This window comes from Cryptomeria japonica, chromosome 11 (genome assembly GCF_030272615.1).
Source record: "Cryptomeria japonica chromosome 11, Sugi_1.0, whole genome shotgun sequence".
NCBI classification, from domain to species: Eukaryota; Viridiplantae; Streptophyta; class Pinopsida; order Cupressales; family Cupressaceae; genus Cryptomeria; species Cryptomeria japonica.
The window spans coordinates 22,929,462-22,951,275 of NC_081415.1; the positions used below are offsets into that span (position 1 = coordinate 22,929,462).

Genomic DNA, 21,814 nt, shown 5'->3' on the forward strand with positions numbered 1-21,814 from the left:
TAGTTTTGAAGATATTAAGGTCTAATCTTGGCTCTTGTCTACATATCTTATATCATATCATTTGTAGTTTTGAAGATATTAAGGTCTAATCTTGGTTAATGAATAGTCTTGTCTACATATCTTATATCATATTAATCAAACTAATGATGAAATTTTGGTTCTCATGTTCACATTTTGACATCAACCTTGTTATTTTGTTTGTAGCATGACTTTTATCTCAACCTTCTAGTTTAAAACATGTGCATATCTTCTTGATATCTATTGTTTCTGAAATGTGAAAAATTACTCTTAACATATTGAGATCTTGTGGAAGACTCGAGAACCTATTTTAGATCTTTATTATAAAGTAAAAAGCAATAACAGATGATTTTTCCATTCAATAAGTGAATTGTATTGCGATTGACATCCATGGTTACAAATTACCAAGGGCAACATTTTTGGTGATCGCATAACCTATGTAATCCTTTAAAGAGCAATCCATTATTCATCAATCGAGGATAAGGTCATCATAACCAACTTGTGGGAAAAAATGTAGACACTTCAAATGAAAACAAAATTATTTGATGAAATCGTATTCCATAACATCAATACCGGCTTGCCTTAATTGCAAGATGACCCTTGTATAGTTACATAAACTTTTCAAGTAATCTCAATAAGATTTGACAAAAGCATAATACTAAATTGCTAATAGATAGCACCTTTGTGATGCTAGTGTGTATTATTCGAACTCACCAATGAAATCAAAATGGAAGAGGAAACCCTATCAAAAATATTTAGGTTCCACAAGAACTTGAAGAATCAAACCTTTCATTACAATGACCTAAAATATAAATTTAGGTATGGTTCATTATATTTACATAGCCTTCCTCAATTATAGAGGAACAATACTAAATGAATATTACAATGCATGCATTCTACAAACAATGTTGGTAATAAAGCCTAAATCTCTCCCTCGCGTATCCTAGATAGTCAAAATCAATTTCTGCCACATTTGCCTGCAATTTCATCATCCCAAATACAAATTGTACGTCAATATTTTCTGTGCATCGGAATCAAGCAAGACATAAACCAAATACAGCACAAATGTCTAAAAATTCAATTCAGGCTCCAAAGTTCAAATGAAACAAAATATTCTGCCTTCTAAAAAGGACGCTAATTCAACTTTTAAAAAATTAGTATATTGCTAGCTATAGCACAAGTTTAGCTCACGCCATGTTTGATTTGTCTTGAAAAGAAGTATATAAGAAAATAGTATTTGGGACAAAAAGAACCTACATATAAGATTCCCCAAAGACCCCAGTGAATATGGCTTGCCAGCACATAATGGTCGATGTCCTCCATTAGCTTCTCAACATTGCACTTGTCATCATCGCCTGCTTTAATCAGTCAGTAATGATGCTTCAACAAGAAGTTCATAAATGTACCCATTATATTTAAGACAACAAAGAAAGCTGCATAAACATCTAAGAAAATAAAGAAAGCTATGTATTTATTTTTTGCAACATCATGCATTAAAGGGAATAGAATTTCCATCCTCTCAAAATTTCAAGGCAAAGCTCACAAGAACACTTAAGTCGTTGCTTATGATAGCGGTATCATTGAATGAGGATGATAGTTGTTAAAAACAGATTATAGTCCACTTGTTAGTGCATGTCATGCACTGAAAAAACAAACTTAAGGTCTACTGTGGCAAAACGAATCTACTAGTTTTGTTCACATAAAGACAATTATATAAACAAAACAGTTCTTAGTAAATGCATAATGAGAAAACTTAAGCCAACATCAAACTGTACAAAACTGTTCTACTTTGGAAGATATCATGATTCATGACACACAGGTATGAAGAGAATAGGAACCATTTACCTTTTCAGTACTATGAGTAAATTGCCAAATGTCCAGAGAGGTGTTTGAAAGGAAGAAATTACTTGGCAAAACATTAGAAAGAAAGAAAGATTATTAAATCTATTGGTAAGTGGCAAAGGTGTTGCCCTCCCTAAAATCAAGGAACCAACCATTCGAGAGACGTACAAACAATTTTTAAGTCAACTATTTATGTAAATTGAAGCAGTAGTTTAGCAAGTAAATGCTAGTTGGAAATCCCTGATTCATGTGTGCACTCATAGATTCAAGATCTCATCATTATTACCAAGTAAATATTCACAAGAATAAACAATAATGATATCAACATAGTGTAAGCCTTGTATACTTCACCTGATCCTTTCAAATAGGACTCAACAAATCTCCAGCGTTCTGAAAAATCTGCCACAACAAAAGCAGCAAAATAACTGATACACACAAGATATTTTATGTCCTAGTTTCTTAAAAATATATTGAAGACTCAAATTACCAAAAGAAATGTGTATCAGGTAAAATGCCTTCAAGTAACTGAAGACCTAGAATATATTTGGCATGAGAAGATACAAGGAATATGATGTCAACTTTCAAGTTATTTCCTCTAGGACCCTAAAAATACATCGATGCTTAGTTTCACAAACTCAATAAGCCAGTAATCTTCAACATCGCATATTTCTCAGATATTAAATGATTGATGGCATATATGAGATAAAACAAGAGATTCCATATCAATTAAAATTTAAAAAGAAATATTCATTAGTAAATACAAAGATAGATGACAACACCTAGGATGAGAATATGGATCAAAAACAGGTAAACAAAGAGCAAGCATCAATTATAAACCTGGATACTTCTTTTCATCTAGTAAATGTGGTGTTCCTGTATGGTAGTCTGCCATCATCTCACAGAAATGATTTGCGATGTCAAATGCCACAGGATTGTAAGTTGCATACTCATAATCCTGCAGAATCAACCAATCCAGTCAATTCTTAGATTTGTTGCAGATATGCACTTCTTTCTATATTTCTTTTGTATCTCTAGCATATCCTATAAAAAGACCGAAGAGAAAATATAAATCAAAAAACATTTCATTAGCATGTAGTACCAAGTAAAGGCGTAATAAAGATCACAAGTCCAAATTTATCAAATGTTATGTGATCATGGTATGTGCCACATCAAGTCTCAAGATAGTTAGCCATTCATAGAGGAAAATAAAATCTCAGATAATTCACCAATTAAGCACTAAGTGATGCAAATGTTTGAAAGCCAATGGATATGCTTTGGCACCCTTTCTTCTCATAGTCTCATGCAGAGAATAAACATTTTATCTGCATGGTAATTGTCAAAAATTGCAAAACAAAAAGCTGGAAAGAGAGGAACAGAACATAACAGTATTGCTGCCTAATGAATGGAAAATATATTAGTTATACTCAAGACTATAACTAGCACACATAAGTGAAACATAATCGAAAGGGAAGTATGGAATGACTGAGGTTATCATCTCAAAAGAATGATCTTGAAACAAATTGTTTTGAATACCATTACTGCCTTCCACATATTTTATAATCATTTACAATCAAGAAATTTGGTAACAAACTCTAGCACTGCATATGCCCAAAAGTGCAGAATTTCAGGACTTATCCCATTCTCTAGTAAAGGGATGGAATAAGAAAGGTGGGGTTCATACAAGAAACATTAAAAGCTCCTGTGATTAGTGTGCACCATATCTAATATTGAACATGTTACGATTTAATTTGCGCCATTCAGTGCAACAGAAAATGGAATAGCACATGAGGATGAATCTCTCTTCAAATTGGAAGGGGAAGGTCCATTTCATGAAAACTGAAGAAAATGATATTTCATTACTCAGAAAATTAAAGAATAAAGACCTCGAACTAGCAAAGGTTTTCAGCATGCAAAAAACACAACCTAAGAGCAAACCTGTATTTTTGTTCTCAGGGCTAGGACACAAGGCGAATTCACACTTACACATTAGACAAGAGGTTTTCTGTTTTTGACTAACATGGACCTGAACAATAAGCAGACGCTTACAACCTTTGGCTTATAGCAGAAACTAAAAGGTGTAATTGCACACAAGGATTGAATTGAATAAAGTTGAACATATTGGCAAATTGAACTAAGGAATTGCATACAAAGCCGCAATTGCCAACTTCAAATAGCACGTGCTAAAAATAGCCAATCTATCACTTGGCTCCTAGCAATGATTCTAGCAAAGTTCTATTTATTCTGACTACGGTAAATCCTCAAAAGAATCTCTGAAACATAACGACCAATCTTCATGATATAAGTTTGATTCCTTCCTTAAAAACCTATACAATTCAATGTCTTGTACTTGGATCCTATTCATGATGAATACAAGTGTTGATCCTTGCACAATGAGAAATTTGTCATCAATGAGCAACCTAATAGAAAGGAAGCTTGCTTTAATGGTGCCATTCGGTGTTCTAAAGATGAAACCCTGACTCCATTGAAAGGAGATGTGTTTTTTGACCTTCAATCATGCTTTCTAACACCCAACCTCTTAGGCATGCCTAGAGCACTTGGAGGCACTTTTTTGCCATATCAACATTAGGACCCCATAGGCACACAAAGAGGGCATAGTGCACTCGTTCCTTCTACTTTCTAATTGACATGATGACATTTAGTACTCCATGAGTGCACCAAGACTCCATACACTTTTGGTCAATGTTTTAATTGACAAAATGAAACCGGGGCCTTTATGGGCCTACCTCCAACTTGCACTGTCTCTCAACTCTTGAGCTCACGTTTGCAGTCGATGACTGAAGGTGTTGCACATCTGAGCATTTATAACTATGTTTTACAGGTTTTCATGTGTTTCTAGGGTTTCACAGCTTGGCTGGAAGGTCAACCAGATTTTTCACCGATTTTTATACATTTTTTGTCTGATCTTTGTGTGATTCCAATGTAAAAATTCATTGAAATGGTTGGACAACAATTTTTTTGTGTAGTCCCAATTTTTTGGGGCAAAAATCGACCGCACAATCGATTCCTGATTAGTTCGGTATAGTCACAATTTTTTGCCAAGTTTTGCTTCTATGTTCAAAACAAAAGGAAATGATCATCAAGCAATATTGAGACGATACCATTGAAGGATTCATGTAGCTTTCCGAGTTGTGCCGTGGTATAGATCAAATCAAAGTTGCCTTTTCTTAGACGAAAAACCATGCCTTAGATTCAAAGGCAGCTATTGAATTCGACTGTACACCTACAACTATCAAATTTCAAAGGTCATCTCAGTGCAAAAATCCACCAAAACAAAGAAGTTTTCAGATGATTGCGAAAAGAGTATCTAAATTAGAGCAAGTGGCTCCAAATAGAATTGTAAAAATGAACAAGAATTGCCGCCATTAAAATTTTACTCTTTAAAGAAGGGATCCAAAATCTTTTATGTTTGTAACATTTTTGGGACAGCTTGTGTAAAAAAATTGTAACAAGAAGATAACTGCATACTTCAACTGAAATGCAGGTTGGGCAAGTGGTAATTACCCAGAGCATGCCCTCTTGTTATTTAAGGAGGTTGTCTCTCTTGTAGGATTTACATTCTGTTTTCTTAAGTTAGTGTTGTTCTTGTAGACACATAAAATTAATGAAATCAAAATTTAATTAATTATCCCATATCGCATAATTAATTTTATTTAATCCTGTTAACCCTTTAGTATCCCTAAGTTAATTAAATTACATTTAATTAATTACCCCATTGTCATCCATATAATTAATTTATTAATTAATTATATATATCTCATTTCCTCTGAAGTTTGATTTATTTCAAACTCAACCTTAGGGAATATTCCAATCTCCCTGCTAATCCCAATCAGTCAAATTAATTAAACTAATTTTGTGATTCCTACAAACCCACCTTTTAACCCCTTTCATTAAGCTAATTAATCTAAGCTTAATCCCTATTAACATGTATCGTATATTTAAATGTTACACACCTACCCAAGTCTACATGTGACCCCCCTCATAAATGACTTGCATGCACAAGTCATTTCACCTCTCCACCTCACCTTTGAGCAAGGGATCCTTTCCCTTTTAGTCTGCATCTCATAACCCCTTTTCCAATAGCCCTTACGCTTTGCTAAAAGTGTTTCCACTTGTCAACCTCATGGTCTTCCCAAGATTGCTCACATGTGTGAGCAAATCTTACCCTCTTCCCCATGATAGGTGTTCTTTCCAAAATGTGCTCACACATGTGTGAGCAGACCTTGCCCTCTTCCCCATGCCAAGTGTTCTTCCCAAGGATTGACTCTTGGTCCACATGTCAAAAGGCTATGTGCCTTGTCCACTTCATCTCCTCATCTTAAATCTCAACCCTTCATTTAACTTCCAATCTTGACCGTCCATTTCGAATCTCCAAAGTTTGTAAATCGAAGCGTTCATTCATCGCAAAATCATCACTTCATTTCATATCTTTATCCTGGCCATTTATCCATCAATTCATCATCCATTTTTCATTGCATTCTTATAATTACCTTTTGATTCCAAATCCACTACATTATCAAGCTCCTTGTAATGTCCCCTTTTGGGATTGCCCAAAATGTTGCCCTTGTAAACATCAAAGTCTGCTAATTTTCACCCTTATTGATTCTAATATTAGATATTGATCCATTGACTTTCTTGTCTTCTTTGATCTTATGGACGATTCCTCCAATTCTCCCTTATCAATTGAATTAATCTCTTCTTTATATCTTCATTTGTGGGAAATCACACCTCTTCATAATAAATGAGTCATCACTCTTCATTGCTGCCCTTTGAGAATAATAAATTATTCTCCAAATTGATATCCCTTGCACGTCCTCCTCATCATGTATGCCCTTTGGCAAAAGACACACCGTTTCACCATTAGCACCCTTTGAAAGAGAGCAACCTCCTCAAATGTGACTCTCTTTTTATATCCTCCAATGTCAGGGAGAGGTCACGCCTCTTCATCATGTATGCCCTTTGGCAAAAGACACACCGTTTCACCATTAGCACCCTTTAAAAGGGAGCAACTCTTTTTATTTCTGCCATTTGAAAGGGACAGAATCTTACACAATCAGATCTGCACTTCTTATTTAAATCAGATCTGCACTTCTGATTCCCATATTATCCCCCCTCAAAATCAGATTTGCTTCTCCCTTTTATATCTCATGTTTGAGGGACTCGCAACTTTTCATCTCATGTCTTTTGACCTTTCATTAACTTAATTAAAATTTAATTATGTTTAATTATATTCTTTTATATTTTATTATTATTATTTTAATCATTAAATTGTATTTCAAAGTGGGGAAATTACACTTATGCTTTTAGTTTGCATCCAAATCCACATCAACATCCATCTATCCTTTGTTATGCAAATGCGAGACCAATCCACGTTCAACTCCATCCATCTCTCCAAATCTTCATTTGTCAATCTTGGAGCATCAGGGTCGTGAAGAGGAGGAGGACAAGGAAGATAGAATGGCATAGCATCATGAGGGAACTATTATTCCAACGCCTTCCCTTAACACAAATATTATTTCTGTTTTTTACCATTCTCGATACGTAATATAATTTTCAATATATCAGAATAACAATTTCCAAATCACTGTTGATAACATAAACAAAATGATATGAAGACCAGATATTGATACACCTAGCAGTAGTACCTGCCAATTGTCTAGGAAGCTGACCTAAATATATGAGTCTAGCTTTACTTAACAAAAACCACCTACTTGTTTGCTGCCTCCAGCAGATTTGGAACCATAAATAACCCATCAAACTCCTATGACCACAATAGCGGTAAAAAACTGCCAAATGGCATACATTCATCTGTGTGACATTTCATGACAAGCAGTTTTTCACTTATTTCCTTGTCTGGAGATCAGTTTCATACAGTGTTCACTAAGTGTAAATCCAACTCTTTCTGCCTATCATCACTACATTGCTAAACATTGTGTATATATCAGAGACCCAATTGAGAAGACAACCATAAAGCTTGAGCATCCAAGGGCTCTTCTATGTGACATTTCATGACAAGCAGTTTTTCACTTATTTCCTTCTCTGGAGATTAGTTTCATACAGTGTTCATTAAGTGTAAATCCAGCTCTTTCTGCCTACCATCACTTCATTGCAAAACATTGTGTATAGATCAGAGACCAATTGAGATGACAACGATAAAGCTTGAGCATCCAAGGGCTCTTACCGGTCACTGTGGTGTATCTGTCTCAGGCACTAAAAAGAAAGTTCCTGCAAATCACAAGAAGAGAAAGTTTAAAACAAATGGAAAGGCTGAAACTAGAGCGATAACAGTGGGCAGTAGGAGCCACCGTAAGCAAGGAAATCTACAACCACCAAAGTCAAGTAAATTTTTTCTATAACAAAAGCAACTTCTGCTCATATGGAGTGAAATATCCAAAAATGATGATTAGAAGAGAAAATGATAATAGCCCTCATTACCAACTAGGAATACACCTAAATTTTTTTTGCATTCATATCATAGTGTGTTGGTTAAGTGGTGGTGGTGGTGCTGTGACCACCAAGGTTCAAACCCCTGCTGAGCCTTTGTGATCACAGGCTTGTGCCTTCACTGATCCAATGTGCTCACAAGTTTGAGACTCAGCATTGTTTTAAATTGGGATGAGGCCCCAATTTGTAACCTCACCAGTTCATATCTCCAGGTCAAAAGCGTTTCATGTGGTACTGGAGGGCATGTCATGCCAGCTTCACCAATCACATTAAAAAGTTTACCCGACACTTTAAAAAGAAAAAATGAAAACTAGGAATGCACCTAAGCCCATGTATGGACCTCAATTTATGCATCCTGATGGACCTCCCTCCTTAACGGCCAAGCTATTGTTTTGCTTCTCCCTTATTGTAGCCATTCGTCCATGTAGGTAATCTTTATCTTTTGAGAAACAAGCATCAAATCTTCCTAAAGAAATCCAAGTAAGCAACTCAGCATGGCACATACGGCACATACAACAGTAACATTGACAGCTTTCAAGGAAAATTGCAGATTTTCATTGTCAGTCAAAATATACCAGCAAAAGGTGTAAAACTAGTCTAGTAAACAAGAGATACAAGATGGAAAAGCATATTGTACACAACAAAGACCAGCAAACTTCAGCTGCACATAACATAACATTTACTTGAGAAAAAATATAATTTGCAACTTGACAGTAGCCTTACAATGAGTGTAACGTTGCCATCTTTTTCATTGATCATGATATTTCCATACTGCAAGTCATTATGACAAAAGCCAACTCTTTCCCCAGGCTTTGAGATGGCACTTCTCAATTTTGTTATCTCAGCTTGCAATCCATTCAATTGGAACTCCTCAACTATTTCTGGTTTAGACAATCTTTTTGACTTCTCCTGCCAATCCCTACAAAAAGAAGCAATCGAGACTGAATCCATTACCTCATTTTTTAAACGATCTTCCCCATTTAATACTATATAATCCAAAGTAATGTAAAAATGTAAATAATCAAATCAACTCCAAAATTGAATTGACCACTTTTACTGTTTAGTATGAAGTTTCCATGATACTGAGAAGACAAAACTATCTAAAACATGTAGACCATTGACTTGCATATACAAAACTTGGAAAGCCTAGAACACAACCTGAGGCGGTCCCATAGTCGTGGATGTGATGATCCTTCTATGTCTAGTTTATGAAACTCATGCAATTTGACTGCTATCTTTTGAGAAATGCTTGGGTCACGCAAATCTGGTGCTGAAAGTGTCTACCAATATAAAGAAATTTATATATGAGAAAACCACATAAAATATATTTTCAAAATCTCCAGAGATGTCTCGAGTTCAACCATGTATCTTGTGACAACATTAGTTAGTCAAACATGTTACAAAATAAAAGTGCTCCTCATGTCAACCTACAAGAAAGATATCATTATGCACATTGTACACGCACCAAAACATGTTTACTACACATTTCAAGAGAATAAGGCATTTAATATAGTGCTAGCATGACAGCCCTAAACCCTCAATGCCATGACAATAGAAGACCAAATTCAATGATCAAACATAAAAAAAAGACCTATGAAATTGAAATCCACGGAAGCATTAGCCTCATGGACGTCAAAAAGATATATCTATCTATCTATCTTAGGAAATGAAGGTTATCAAAGTAGAAGTATAAATTAAAAGCATTTCAAAAATATATATCGCGCATATAAATGCTTAAAAGAACAAGAAATGATTGTTTTAAGTTCATCAACTGTTTCCCTTCTTGAAATGAACCAACATCAGGTTATGTCTACATACCTACGCTCGATAGTATTAATGAAATATGTAAACCACAAAGTAGTTGAAATCTGCTATATTTCTTTTCTTTAAAAATCTTTTTACAGCACCTCTTATTTGCAAGGGCCTTTAGGAACTTCATGTTACAGAGTATCCTCTCTTAATGCCCAAGTGTGTAGCTGTGGACCTTAGTGCCATTTCAACCTTAATGGCTAAAAATAGGGCCTAGCAGTCGAGCCAAATGATTAGATGCGGATAATATTGTTGGATGGTAACAATCACTGGAGACTTCAGAATCCAAATATGCAGTAATAAAAGATTCATGGAAGCTCCCATTCTTAGGTCCTACTCCTACACTTCCCAATTGTAGCTAATTTGTTTTTAATATAAAATTGCAATCTATATGATGGCAATCCTGTTAAAAATGAAATTTTCAAGGTATCTGATAATTCTTTGCTGACAAAGTTGCAGTCACAGGTAGCTCAGAATGGCAGCAAAGCCATAGAAAATTGAATTCCATGGGCATTGGGAAAAGATGATCAATTGCCTTTATAAGTTCAGAGTCTATAGTATATTCATACAGTGAGTAGCTCAATGGCCACTTGATTGGGACAAGTCATATTTTCATAGAGATTTCTCTAAGCTGTTTAAACTATGTTAGTATCAAAGGACATGAGATTGATCGGTCAATCATGTGCCACTATCTCAAAAGCATGGTGGTTTGAAAAAATGAAAACTGACAAAGCCCCTTCACCAACTCAGGCTTTGGAAGACCAGAGAGACCAACCCCAAGAATGTAAGCCCAAACACCCCAACCCTCTGAAATCTACTACTATTTTTTAAAACAGATTACAAGGACAACAATAGGAGAGAGATAAGAATAGAGAAGTTGATTGGAGTTGGCATACAAAATGTGTTTGTGAGATTGAAGAATGGTATCACAAAGTGGAAAGAGGAAGTTATGTTACAAGAAGATGAGATGGAAAAGAAGATGAGATAAGGATAGTTGGAGAAGATGGATGTCAAAGACATGTTCAGGATCAGGTTAAGATATTGGAAACGGCAGAGATAAAGGCACAAATGATGTAGATGACTTTCAAAATCAGCTTCTAGTTCAAGTTCAGATTGGAATGAAGGAACAAATGTAGATGGTAATGGAAGAGATGAGAATGCAAAAAAATTGCAAAGTGAAGATGTTTGGTGGATGTGGATGGTATGTGTCCTAGTTCTTGGTTTTGAAACTAGTACATGTGAAATAAGTATTGCAGAGTTATTTCTGGAAGCCTACTCATGTGTTGAGGGTACATTCTAGTTGGTTTACCAACCTAAAAAAAGTGGTTTACCATTCAGCCCTTGTTTGCAAGCAATAATTAACAAATCACTTACCTGAGGTGTCTAATACAAGAGCATCCTAGGCCTACAAGCAATCTTTGCAAACCAAAAACATTTTCTTTATCTTTGTTTTGTTTTGCAATTCTTTACTCTTTTCAGCAATCATTTTTTTATAGCCACAATTGAAGTTTCTAGTCACAATCTTTAGATAATGCACTCAGAATAGTATATAGAATATAGTTGTGCAGTAACACATATGCATCAGATCACCATGAGATTCTATACAAAAAATGATCAAGATGTCAAGCGCATATCCACAGGTCTAGTTTTGCATTCATGTTATATTGTAAGTGGTGGCTTGCCAAATCAACTTAAGAATTTCTATGAGGTGTGTGACATGTTATTGGGCTTTACGACAACAACCAGTGTCATTGGTGGCATTATTGACCTCGCGGAGGTTCATGTCTAGGGATTGCATCCAATTCCAGGGCAAACTTAACCAAGAGATTATTTAACAGCAGTCGCATGATGTTGATCCTAAGTGCATGGGAATTGTATTACATTTTTGGTCAGCACAGGATTACTACATCAAACTTCACCACAAAATGTTGGCAAACTCAAAACAACAAACTTGCACTAATGCCACTTAACAAGGGTTGCCTTGAAAATATTAAATGTGCAATTGAACTAAACAGAGATCTTAGGATATACCAATACAGAATCACACATGATAAACAAGCTCAAACTAAACAAACATTTGACCTAGAGAAAACATGATTTGAGTGAAAGACTTCAGCCTAAGGAACAATTACTCCATGTTCCACCATGTAAAAGGCAAATACAAATGTTTAGAATGATAAACCAATCATCAATAAGCTCCAATATAGATTAGGAACCTTTGAATACACCTGCTACAATATGAAGATGGGTATAATGTTATTTTTCCCCTACTTTGGACATGCTAAACATACAATATGAAGTTCACATTTCAAATCTAAGTTTTATCTCTTTCTTGTGTTGATATTGTAGAAGATTCAAATATTTTAAACACAATGTTTTGAGTCTTGACAAAGTTATTTTGGTTATAATTGATGAAACTCTTTAAAAATCTCTGTGAATTTGGAACATTGTCTATAGGTTGAATTACAAGTAGACCTCCATTAAGTGAGAAGGGGCTGAAAAGCTCAACTCCGCTTCTATAGAGCATGTAGAGTTTTGACGAGAGTGGACGAAGTGGCCTATTAGCTAAAGTTGCTAATAGGTAGACAGATTAACAATGTTTTCCATGTATCTTGCCTCAATAGGGCATTGGTTCAAAATATTGCACCATCAAGTACCACCCTTGGATGATGAGGGAAAACATATATTGGTGTCAAATGCCATCAATGAACATGCATGAGAAGAAACTAAGGGACGAGACCAGCATAGTGTACTTGTTTGTTGAAAGACCGACCCACAAAAAATACTACTTAAAAGAAGCTAGGGATAATTCTTCCAACATTGCATTGCTTGTGGGCAAGTAATTCCAGGAAGGGCGGACCTGCAATGCCCCTTTCCATTTATTCGTCCTACAGCATCCCACAAGACCATTCCTTTATTTTTCTCAATGGGCTAGAGGAAAATTCTCTTTAAAGGGAGATAAGAACTTGGGAAATTTGACAATAACAAATAAATAATATTTAATGGCATTTTTTGTTTAGTTTCATGAATTTCTAACACTGCATTATGGGAGTTACAAATTGACTTTTCAAATTGTGCAGTTATGCTGTCAGAGTGGAGGCTCTAAGTTATATCGGCATTTTAACTTGAATAGCATTTGCGATTCTAGGAATGCAGTCAGTTTATGATAGCGTTTAGATTTAGCCCTCCATTGTACTACAAAATGAGATGTTTGGCTGCTAGAATTCTCTTCCTTTTGGCTATTATATTTTTGCACAAAACCCAATTGCTCCCTTCAGCAGTCTCATTCATGGGCTGCAACTGTGCTAAGATATTTTTTCTCTTCATTTTTGGTGAGTGTTTGGTGCTCTGTCACAGCTGTATACACCACACAGTAAATCGGTTTAAGAGAACTTCTTGCAGGTCATCACATGTTGTAAGTTTGACATGGTGATATGTTGTTATCTATCAATGTAATCAAGTTTTATGACATCACTAAAATACACTATTTCAGTGTGGAGTGTTGTTTATTAATTTGAATGTAGCAAGTAACTTATACAACTTTTGTTAAGGTTATCACACTTTACAAGATCAACCACAATTCACAAGACTTTCGGTGAAAATCCAAAAGCAATGACAAACTAGAGAAATGTATTAGAGTACCTCACAGAGCTGTACCAAAAATCTTAAGTCATTCTGACTCTGTACACCTGTGCTACCTACAGGGCTATTGCTAGCACCCCGTGAAGACATCCATACTCTTCCCAGCACCTCTTTTCCAAAAAAATGCAGCTTATAGGTCTAAGTGTTTGACCTTAATTGATTAAAGCATAGAGTTCTCAATATGGAAGCTCAAGTTCAAATTCTAATGGGACATCTAATAAGGAATTCTAAGTTGTGACTCTCAGGCGAAGGTAGTTTCTAAATAAGTGAATTTCTAAGTTGTGAAAAATAATCTTCATATAATTTCCAGAATTGATATTATTAGTATCATGGTTGTGCTTACAAGAACTTATATTGATCTTATGTTGATACAATATGAGCAAAATATTTGTTAACAATTAACAATTAAAACAAATGCAGCTGGTGAATGTGCACCGCCCATATAAACGTAATTGATAAAAATGCATAACTAAAGGCTACCAGTCAAAACAAGGTAGGTTTGCACGCCCATCATAACTTAATGACAAAAACAGAGAACTAAAGGCTACAGCCTAAATAAGAAACACTGCCCCCGCTGAATATATCTTCTTGCATTAACCTTAACTCTATAATTACAAGACTGGCTTACCCTGGCGTTGAGAAACTCTTCGAGACGGCCATTAGGGAATCGACCCAGCAACCTCGGCCCTTGACCTAACTGCGACATGCGCTCGAATGCCTTAACCTCTGACTCCCTGTCAAACAGCAAAGTGGCACCATGGCCGTAAATTCTCACCAGAACTTTCTTCCCGGAATCATCTTCTTCTTCGTCTCCTCCGTTTTCTTTTTGGCTCCTCCATTGGCATTCAAGAACCCTATTCGTCATTGAGCCACTCAGAGGCTTTAAAATTATTTGCTTGGGATTTGCTTCGTCATTTTCCCACTCGCTTGCAAGCTTGTGCAACAGAGAGAATGCTTCTGATGGTATGTCATCTTCGTTATTGTTTCCAGTCTTCATTGTTCTTAATTTTCGAAAAAAAAAATTACTGTTCTTGTTTCAAACTGAAATCAATTCATGTCTGCAAATATAGATCTATTCTTGATGTAGCGTTATTGAAAACGAAAAGGTACGGAATAGCGCGCTGGATGTTCGTGCGTGACACATGGACTTCGATTGTCTTCAATATATGCAGCGAATCAAAGAATATGCGAAGAAAAAGGTCCCAAAAGCAGAGTTCTGTTCTTGTTAGGTTATATGCTCCAAGGGATTTGATAAACACCTTTTCCTCAAGGTTTGAGATGGATTTGTTTTGAGTAGGAATTGTACTTCAGAATAACTGTTACAAAAAAATAATCAAATGAAATTAATATGATTTAAAAGATTATTGAAAGCAAAGCTCATCCAAAAAAGATTGTTGATTGAGTAGGGGAAAAGATCTAGTAGTTGAGCACGTTTCAATTCTTGTGATAGAAGTAGTTGATTTAATACCTTCATACTTGGTGATTTAAAATTCAACTTTTGTACAATATTGTACCAATAGTTGTGACTTTAAAGTTGTTATTGTTGATGATAAGTACCAATTATTGACTAAAATATACCATTAGTTGTGAAAAGTAACCAATCATGTGATACTATATCAATTGCACAAGTATTGGGGCCCTTTTTGCATGTCTATCGGTCTCACTTTTTTTTTTGACCTGTTTTGGACACCTTGGCAAAAAACATGTTGATGTGGCATCATATTTAATGATGTGGCCTTGAAACCTTAGTTATAAGCAAGGGATTTGCCAAGTAAGTTGTTGTAAAAAATTGGGAGTGATTTGAAATTTCCATGTAAGATTTTGAGAAGCGCAACGTTAGGGTGCACAACTATTGGGTCCTCTCCCCTATATAAGTAGTTGACATAAGAAAGAATGAATAAGTAGTTGAGTATATAAGGGGATAAATAATGGTATAGAGGGGAAAAGTTTATATTTAATCTGTAGAATCTTATATTGATGAGTTTCTTATGTTTATTTAGACTCAAGTTAAAAATGATAATTTTTTTAGTTGTATTAGTAATATGTAAGGAACACAAACAAATTTAGTTTAGGTATTTAAATTATGTGAATGATCGCTTCAGGGACTTTGGTATTGATGTTGAGAAAATTTTGGGATTTATAGTCTCTCATGGTGAAGTTGAAATTGATATTAATAAATTCAATGCAATTGTTAACATGCCTCCACCTAAAAATGTTTCTCAACTTCATAGTTTTTAGGAGAAAATATAGGCAACTCAAAGATTCATTTCTCAATTGGCTAATTGTGTGTGTGTGTAAAACAACACAAACTATATAGTTTTGTGTTATTTTTCTATTTAAATACTTTTGTTATGTGTTTTTTATTTTTTAATAGGTTTATGTTGTGTTTGTATTGGTTTTTATTTTTATTTTGCATTTTGTTTCACTTAAGGTTTTGTATATTTGAATAGTTTTTAAGTGAAACTGTAATATCAAAAATCACATCTTGTGCAATTCATTGCAACAAATGGCACCTTCCTCCACGTCATCGGAGGTCATGTACCGCCATCTTTGTCCTTTTGTCCACCTAAGATCACCTTGTCAACTCCAAATTGGTTTCTACGAATCGTGTCGACCTGTCACCTTTGGGACTATGGCACAGCGCAGAGACGTCTGCGTAGCGTGCTAGCATACCGCAAATTTGATAGTACACAGGTGGTCGTTTGAGCATTACACCCACGCCTAAAAGGAATTGTAATGCCTCTACATGTGACCACTAACATCGGGTTTCCTTCCAGAGCCTTTGTCTATCATGTTTGAAGGCATTTTGAGGGATTCTTTTGGTAATTTGATTTTTCTTACAGGTTGAAGCTCTTGGCAATCTCTTTGGACAACATTCACGGTTTCTCTTGCAAAGACTATCATTGTTGCAGCTCGTGATACCATTTCACAGGCATCTTGAAAAGGAGAGTTCACTCATCTTTTTCTCCTTCTATTTTACATATTATCATTCCTTGTCTTGCATCATTTTCCAATTCTCTTTATCGTTTATTTTTCTCCATGGCTTTTATCTAGGTTGTTTGTGGAGGTGGAAACACCAAAATGGGGGTCTGACTTAGGCAGGATCCAAAACACAACCCCCAACATTTTCCTTTTGCTTGTGTGCAGGTTTTCAATTATGGGAAAGAAATCACTTAACAGGAGGCTTCAATCGTGGACTAGCCGTGATTTTTTTTATCTTTTCCTTTCTATTTCATCGTAGTCATTTTTGTATTTCACAACTATTAGCTTAGTTTACTCATTTTATGTGGTTCATCGTATTATCCATGTATTTGGAGTTTTCTGCACGAATTTTGTACCTCATCCTACAACACGACAACACATCGTGCTCGTCCTTAGGACATAGGCTTGGCAGAGCCATCTGATAGCTCTGGATTGCAGGAAATTGCTCTAGTCTGTCATTTTTATCCCCTGGCTCATCTTAGCGCCAATTCAAGTGAAGTATTAGGGAGTAGATTTGTTCTCCAGGATTCATCATCCTTGAGGTAGCAAATTTCCTCCATTACATTTTGGTGAACCCAATGTGAATCAATTTTCTTTTTGTGTTGTGCATTTATCATTTAGATCATTGCATTTATCTAAAACCTAAATTAAAAAAAGGAATTGCATCCTTGTTCTAACATTTGCATAACCCTCTTCATCTTTGTGAGTATCAAGCTTTAGTAGAAGACGAGATCCTTCATGTCCCTGTAGTGTAGTCTTAGTGTCAGAAGACTCATCTATGAGCTTTACGACCCAGACTGCCACAGGAGTCATAATCAAGAGATCATCTAGACAAAGTTTTCCTCTTGACCGTTATAGTCCTCATTTGCCCAACACAATGTTTAATGATCAACTTCCTGACCCAAATGATTTCTTGGATTCTCATCCCCTTAAGTCCATTTTGACAGGGGGCCCCTCTCCGCCTAGTTAACAATCCAACTCTCAGAGTAATTCTCCGAGAAATTCCACTCCATCTTCCCCTCCTACTATTGATCATGACTCTGCTCTCACTATTGATTTTAAGAAAATTGACATGCTTCAGCTAAATCTAAGAGACTTTGAGGGTTTCCTAAATCAGGAGAATGTCCTCCCCTGGGTTGGAAAGGTTGTCAACACTTTGAGAGACATGTTGATCTCAGACAAGAGAGGCCTAGAGATGTTGAGGGCATTACCTGTGATTGTCAGGAATCATGTGCCTCTAGTTGGCACCTCTCCTTAGGATGGCCAGTCTGACTTTTGTGGCTCTCAGCTTAGTGTGGCCATGCTTGGTTCAACAGTACACATGGTTGATCCCGAGCCTACTATTATTCACAGTATCACTGCTTCATCTACCACCTTGGGCTATACGGGTATGTCTAGTGGCTCAAACTTTGCCTCACTACAACTCAAATGTCTACGATTAGCACTAGCACTACATTTGCCAATGGAACTAGTCTTTCCAGAGGTTTCGATGGAGGTGGTGGCAGATCTGGCCCACCTCCACCTCCTCCGCCTAGTAATCTAGTCTTGAACACCATCTTACAAAACATGGGGAAGTTGCAGTTGAAACTCACAAACCTATCTTTCGCCTCTAGTCAGTCATTTATGCCTACATATTACAAGAAGAGCCCCCTTGATATCACCATCTTGAACACTATCCTTCCTACTGCGGTTGAGTCATTGAAATTTGATAAGTTTAATGGTGATGGAGACCCTAATGTGCACATCGATTTTTTCATGACTATGTGCAGTGATTATCATAGCTTAGATTTTGTGTTGCTTAAACTATTCTCACGATCCCTGAAGGGTACCACATTAGAATGGTATAGCTCTTTGCCAGATCATTCTATCAGCACCTTTGATTAGCTTATGGACCTTTTCCTTAGACTATTTCAGGCTAACATTGGCAGCAGGGTCACTATCGCTAACCTTGTTCATTGTAAACAAAAGCCCAATGAAAAGGTCACAGGTTTTATCTCAAGATATCAATCAATTTCCACCAAGACACTAAATATCGACCCCTAGTAGCTCGTGGGGGCTTTTCGTTATATCATTTTTGGCCTGCTCCATGGGGCCCATGCTTCCCCGTGGTGATTTGATGTATCATGTGTACTATCAGTACAGGATGGGGGAGTCGGCTCCTAAATCAACGCAACTTAGTTTTTCACTGCCTCTTCCTACATCAACCTCTGCTCCATCTATTCCGGTGCTAGAGCAGGTGGTGCCTCATGTCCCCTCATCATTGAGGGTCGAGGCTAAGCCTACTCCTCCAAGTAGACCTTTGCGTCCACTTAGGATTATGCAGCCTCCAATGGTGTCTTTTGTTCCTGCGAGTGCACCTAGTGCAGACAAGGGAAAGGCACCTATAATGTCAAAGTTTACGGCCTGCCCTCCCTTTGAGCTCCCAATCATGGTTGATATATGTCAGCCCTCTTGTTATGAGAAAGGGAAGTGCTCCTCTCGTGTTCATTTGTCACTGCTCGCTTATACTTCACAGCCTTTGTTGGTACCTTTTGTCCCTCTCGTTGATCCTTGTGCGAAGCAGAGTCGAGCACCAATTGCTATCAATGTCATGCCTATTTTGGATGCACCTCTTGTTTCATCAGTTGGGCCTTTTCCTGTCTTTGACACAACTCTGGAGGCCTCTCCCATGGAGCACGATGCTCCTTAATCCTCTCGGGCTTCAATAGGTGGCCCTCATCTTTGTCATAATTAGCGTGCACGTGAGCATAAACACTTTCCATAGGCCAAGTCTCACGAGCATGAGTTTTCTTTACATGTTGCTGGCGCATCTTCAACACCCAATCCTTTCGCCTCAACTCTTGTTTTGTCTGATGCTCCCATTCCTGAATCATCCTCAGTTTTGCTTCCTAGTGCTTCAAGGCTTGTTGATGAGCCTCCCTCTAAACGGGAGCAGATATTCATTACTCCTTCTTTGAAGTCGCCTCTCATCACTTCTTTACTAGACATACCTCCATTGTTTTGGACCATCGACATGTTACATATGCAAGTGGTGTCTAGCGTAGCTCTGTCTGCTCCCCTACTTCGCAACCATCCTCGCATCAGAGCTTTCTTGGAGTCCTTCAACTTGTTACGGTTGATAGGAGACATGTTTCTCCTGTTAGACCCAAACACAAGCTTCAACAGGACCTCGTTCCAAAGTTTTGACGGTGGAAATCCTCGTAGGTATGCTCCTCACTCTCTTCTATGCTTGTTTCGGTGCCTACTGATTTGCTTATATTTGTGTGCGTGATTGAGAAGGCCCCACCTTCTCTTGAATTTTTCACTGTCCCTCTTCCCGAGGCTTGTAGTTTTGTCCTTGTTTCATCTTCTTTGAGTGAGTTACCTGCTTCTTCTACGAAGGCTTGCATGTTTGACTCCGTGGACAATATCTCAACCTTGTCCACGATCTTCATGTGATTGTTGACCCTTACCTCCTCTAAGCCTATGGACACAGACATTGTTGTAGCTTCGTCCCTTCCCCTTGCTGCTAGTGAGGTGCCCAGTGAAGCTCTTGTTGTTGTCCCTCTTCGAACTCATCCTCCTTCTCCTTATGATATAGATTGGGAGGACGATGATCTCCTACTAGATGACCTTTAGGGTGTTTATCTCTTCCCTCCATCTTTGTGTATGTGTGCGCTTGATTATGTTCCCCCATTCTTTCTTTATATGTTTGTTCCCTCCTAGAGGACCCAAGTTACTCCATAGGTACTTGGATATGGGATGTTGACTATCTTTATCTGTTGTTCTCCCCCAGAAGACTCGAGTTACTATGTAGGTGCTCGGATAGAGGAGATTTTATGTTGTACATCTTCTTTTATTTGTCTCTCTATTTCTTCTATTTGGCATATCACTGCTATGGGTTCTGATGTCGAACTATTGGATACCCCTATCCTCTTGCCTTTCATTTTCATTGTCGTGGACATTTATGTGTCACCACCTCTTGGTGGTATTCCACGAAAACATCTTTCTATGTTGACATGCCACAACTGCTCTTCTCCTTAGAATGCCATGCCTTTCATTCTAAGGGGGGGCCATCACATCTATCATATCTACATAATCTACATTTGTTATTTAGTCTCTTGCATTAGTGTTTCTTGTTGATCGCTTTTTCATGCTTGCCTAGGTGGGGGCCAAACCACTTGATCTTTTTATTTTTTCATGTTTGCCCAGATGGGGGCCAAACCATTGGATCTATCTTTAATCGCCTTTGTAGGGGCCAATCTACTACTTATTAAATATATCTTTGCTTGCCCAATCGCATGGCTATCTAGCATATTGCTACCCGTGTCAACAATATCTCTCCCTATTGTATGGTCATCCATACTGACATGTATTATTGCCCTATCGTATGACTATCTAGCATAACACACTTTGCTATCCATATTGGCACATCTCATATCACGACAATCGTTTATCTCGTATCTTTTCGTAACGAGGGGCTTTCCTCTAAAGCGAGGTTCGTTTTTGTTATGCTATCCTATCATCCATCCAAATCTATCCTTTATCTTACCATTTGATTTGCTAGTCTGCAACTAGTGTATCTGCAATGTATCAATTGACAATGTCTATATTTCAACTTCAACTTCATCTCACTAGGGGAAACCTTGTCTGATCAATGAAATTCTGCCTCCCTATCACGACTCTCTTCTTTATCTTCCTCTACTTTAGCTTCACGTCTCTCAGCAAAGACATGCTCACTAAAGCGGGGGCAAAATGTAATATCAAAAATCACATCTTGTGCAATTGATTGCAACAAATGGCACCTTCCTCCATGTCATCGGAGGTTGTGTACTGGCATCTTTGTTCTTTAGTCCACTCGGGATCACCTCGTCAGCTCCAAATTGGTTTCTACCAACTGTGTCAACCTGTCACCTTTGGGACTATGGCGTGGCACAGAGATGTATGCGTGATGCGCTAGCGTCCCGTGAATCTGACAGTCTGCACATGATCGTTTGAGCGTTACGCCTCTGCCTAGAAGGAATTGTTACGCCTTTGCATGCGACCATCGACATCAGGTTTCCTTCAGGAGCCTTTATCT

General features: G+C 37.1%; 1 protein-coding gene across 1 annotated transcript; it reads right to left on the bottom strand.

Moving 5' to 3' along the window:
* Positions 1-545: 545 nt before the first annotated feature.
* Positions 546-15,045, bottom strand: LOC131060318 (probable choline kinase 2). The gene is made up of 7 exons (XM_057993495.2): positions 14,402-15,045; positions 9,481-9,602; positions 9,046-9,241; positions 2,698-2,815; positions 2,212-2,259; positions 1,276-1,373; positions 546-995 (listed from the first exon to the last, which is right to left on the bottom strand). Exons 1-7 carry the CDS (start codon positions 14,768-14,770, stop codon positions 915-917), a joined length of 1,032 nt encoding a protein of 343 aa, XP_057849478.1. The 5' UTR covers positions 14,771-15,045; the 3' UTR covers positions 546-914.
* Positions 15,046-21,814: the final 6,769 nt, after the last annotated feature.

Excerpts from the sequence above, each read along its gene's own strand:
- LOC131060318 (XM_057993495.2), bottom strand. The coding sequence starts at position 14,770 with ATGAAGACTGGAAACAATAACGAAGATGACATACCATCAGAAGCATTC. Across the intron at positions 9,603-14,401 it reads AAGAGTTTCTCAACGCCAGG|ACACTTTCAGCACCAGATTT; the intron begins GTAAGCCAGTCT and ends TTATATTGGTAG. Across the intron at positions 2,260-2,697 it reads AGATGAAAAGAAGTATCCAG|ATTTTTCAGAACGCTGGAGA; the intron begins GTTTATAATTGA and ends TTGTTGTGGCAG.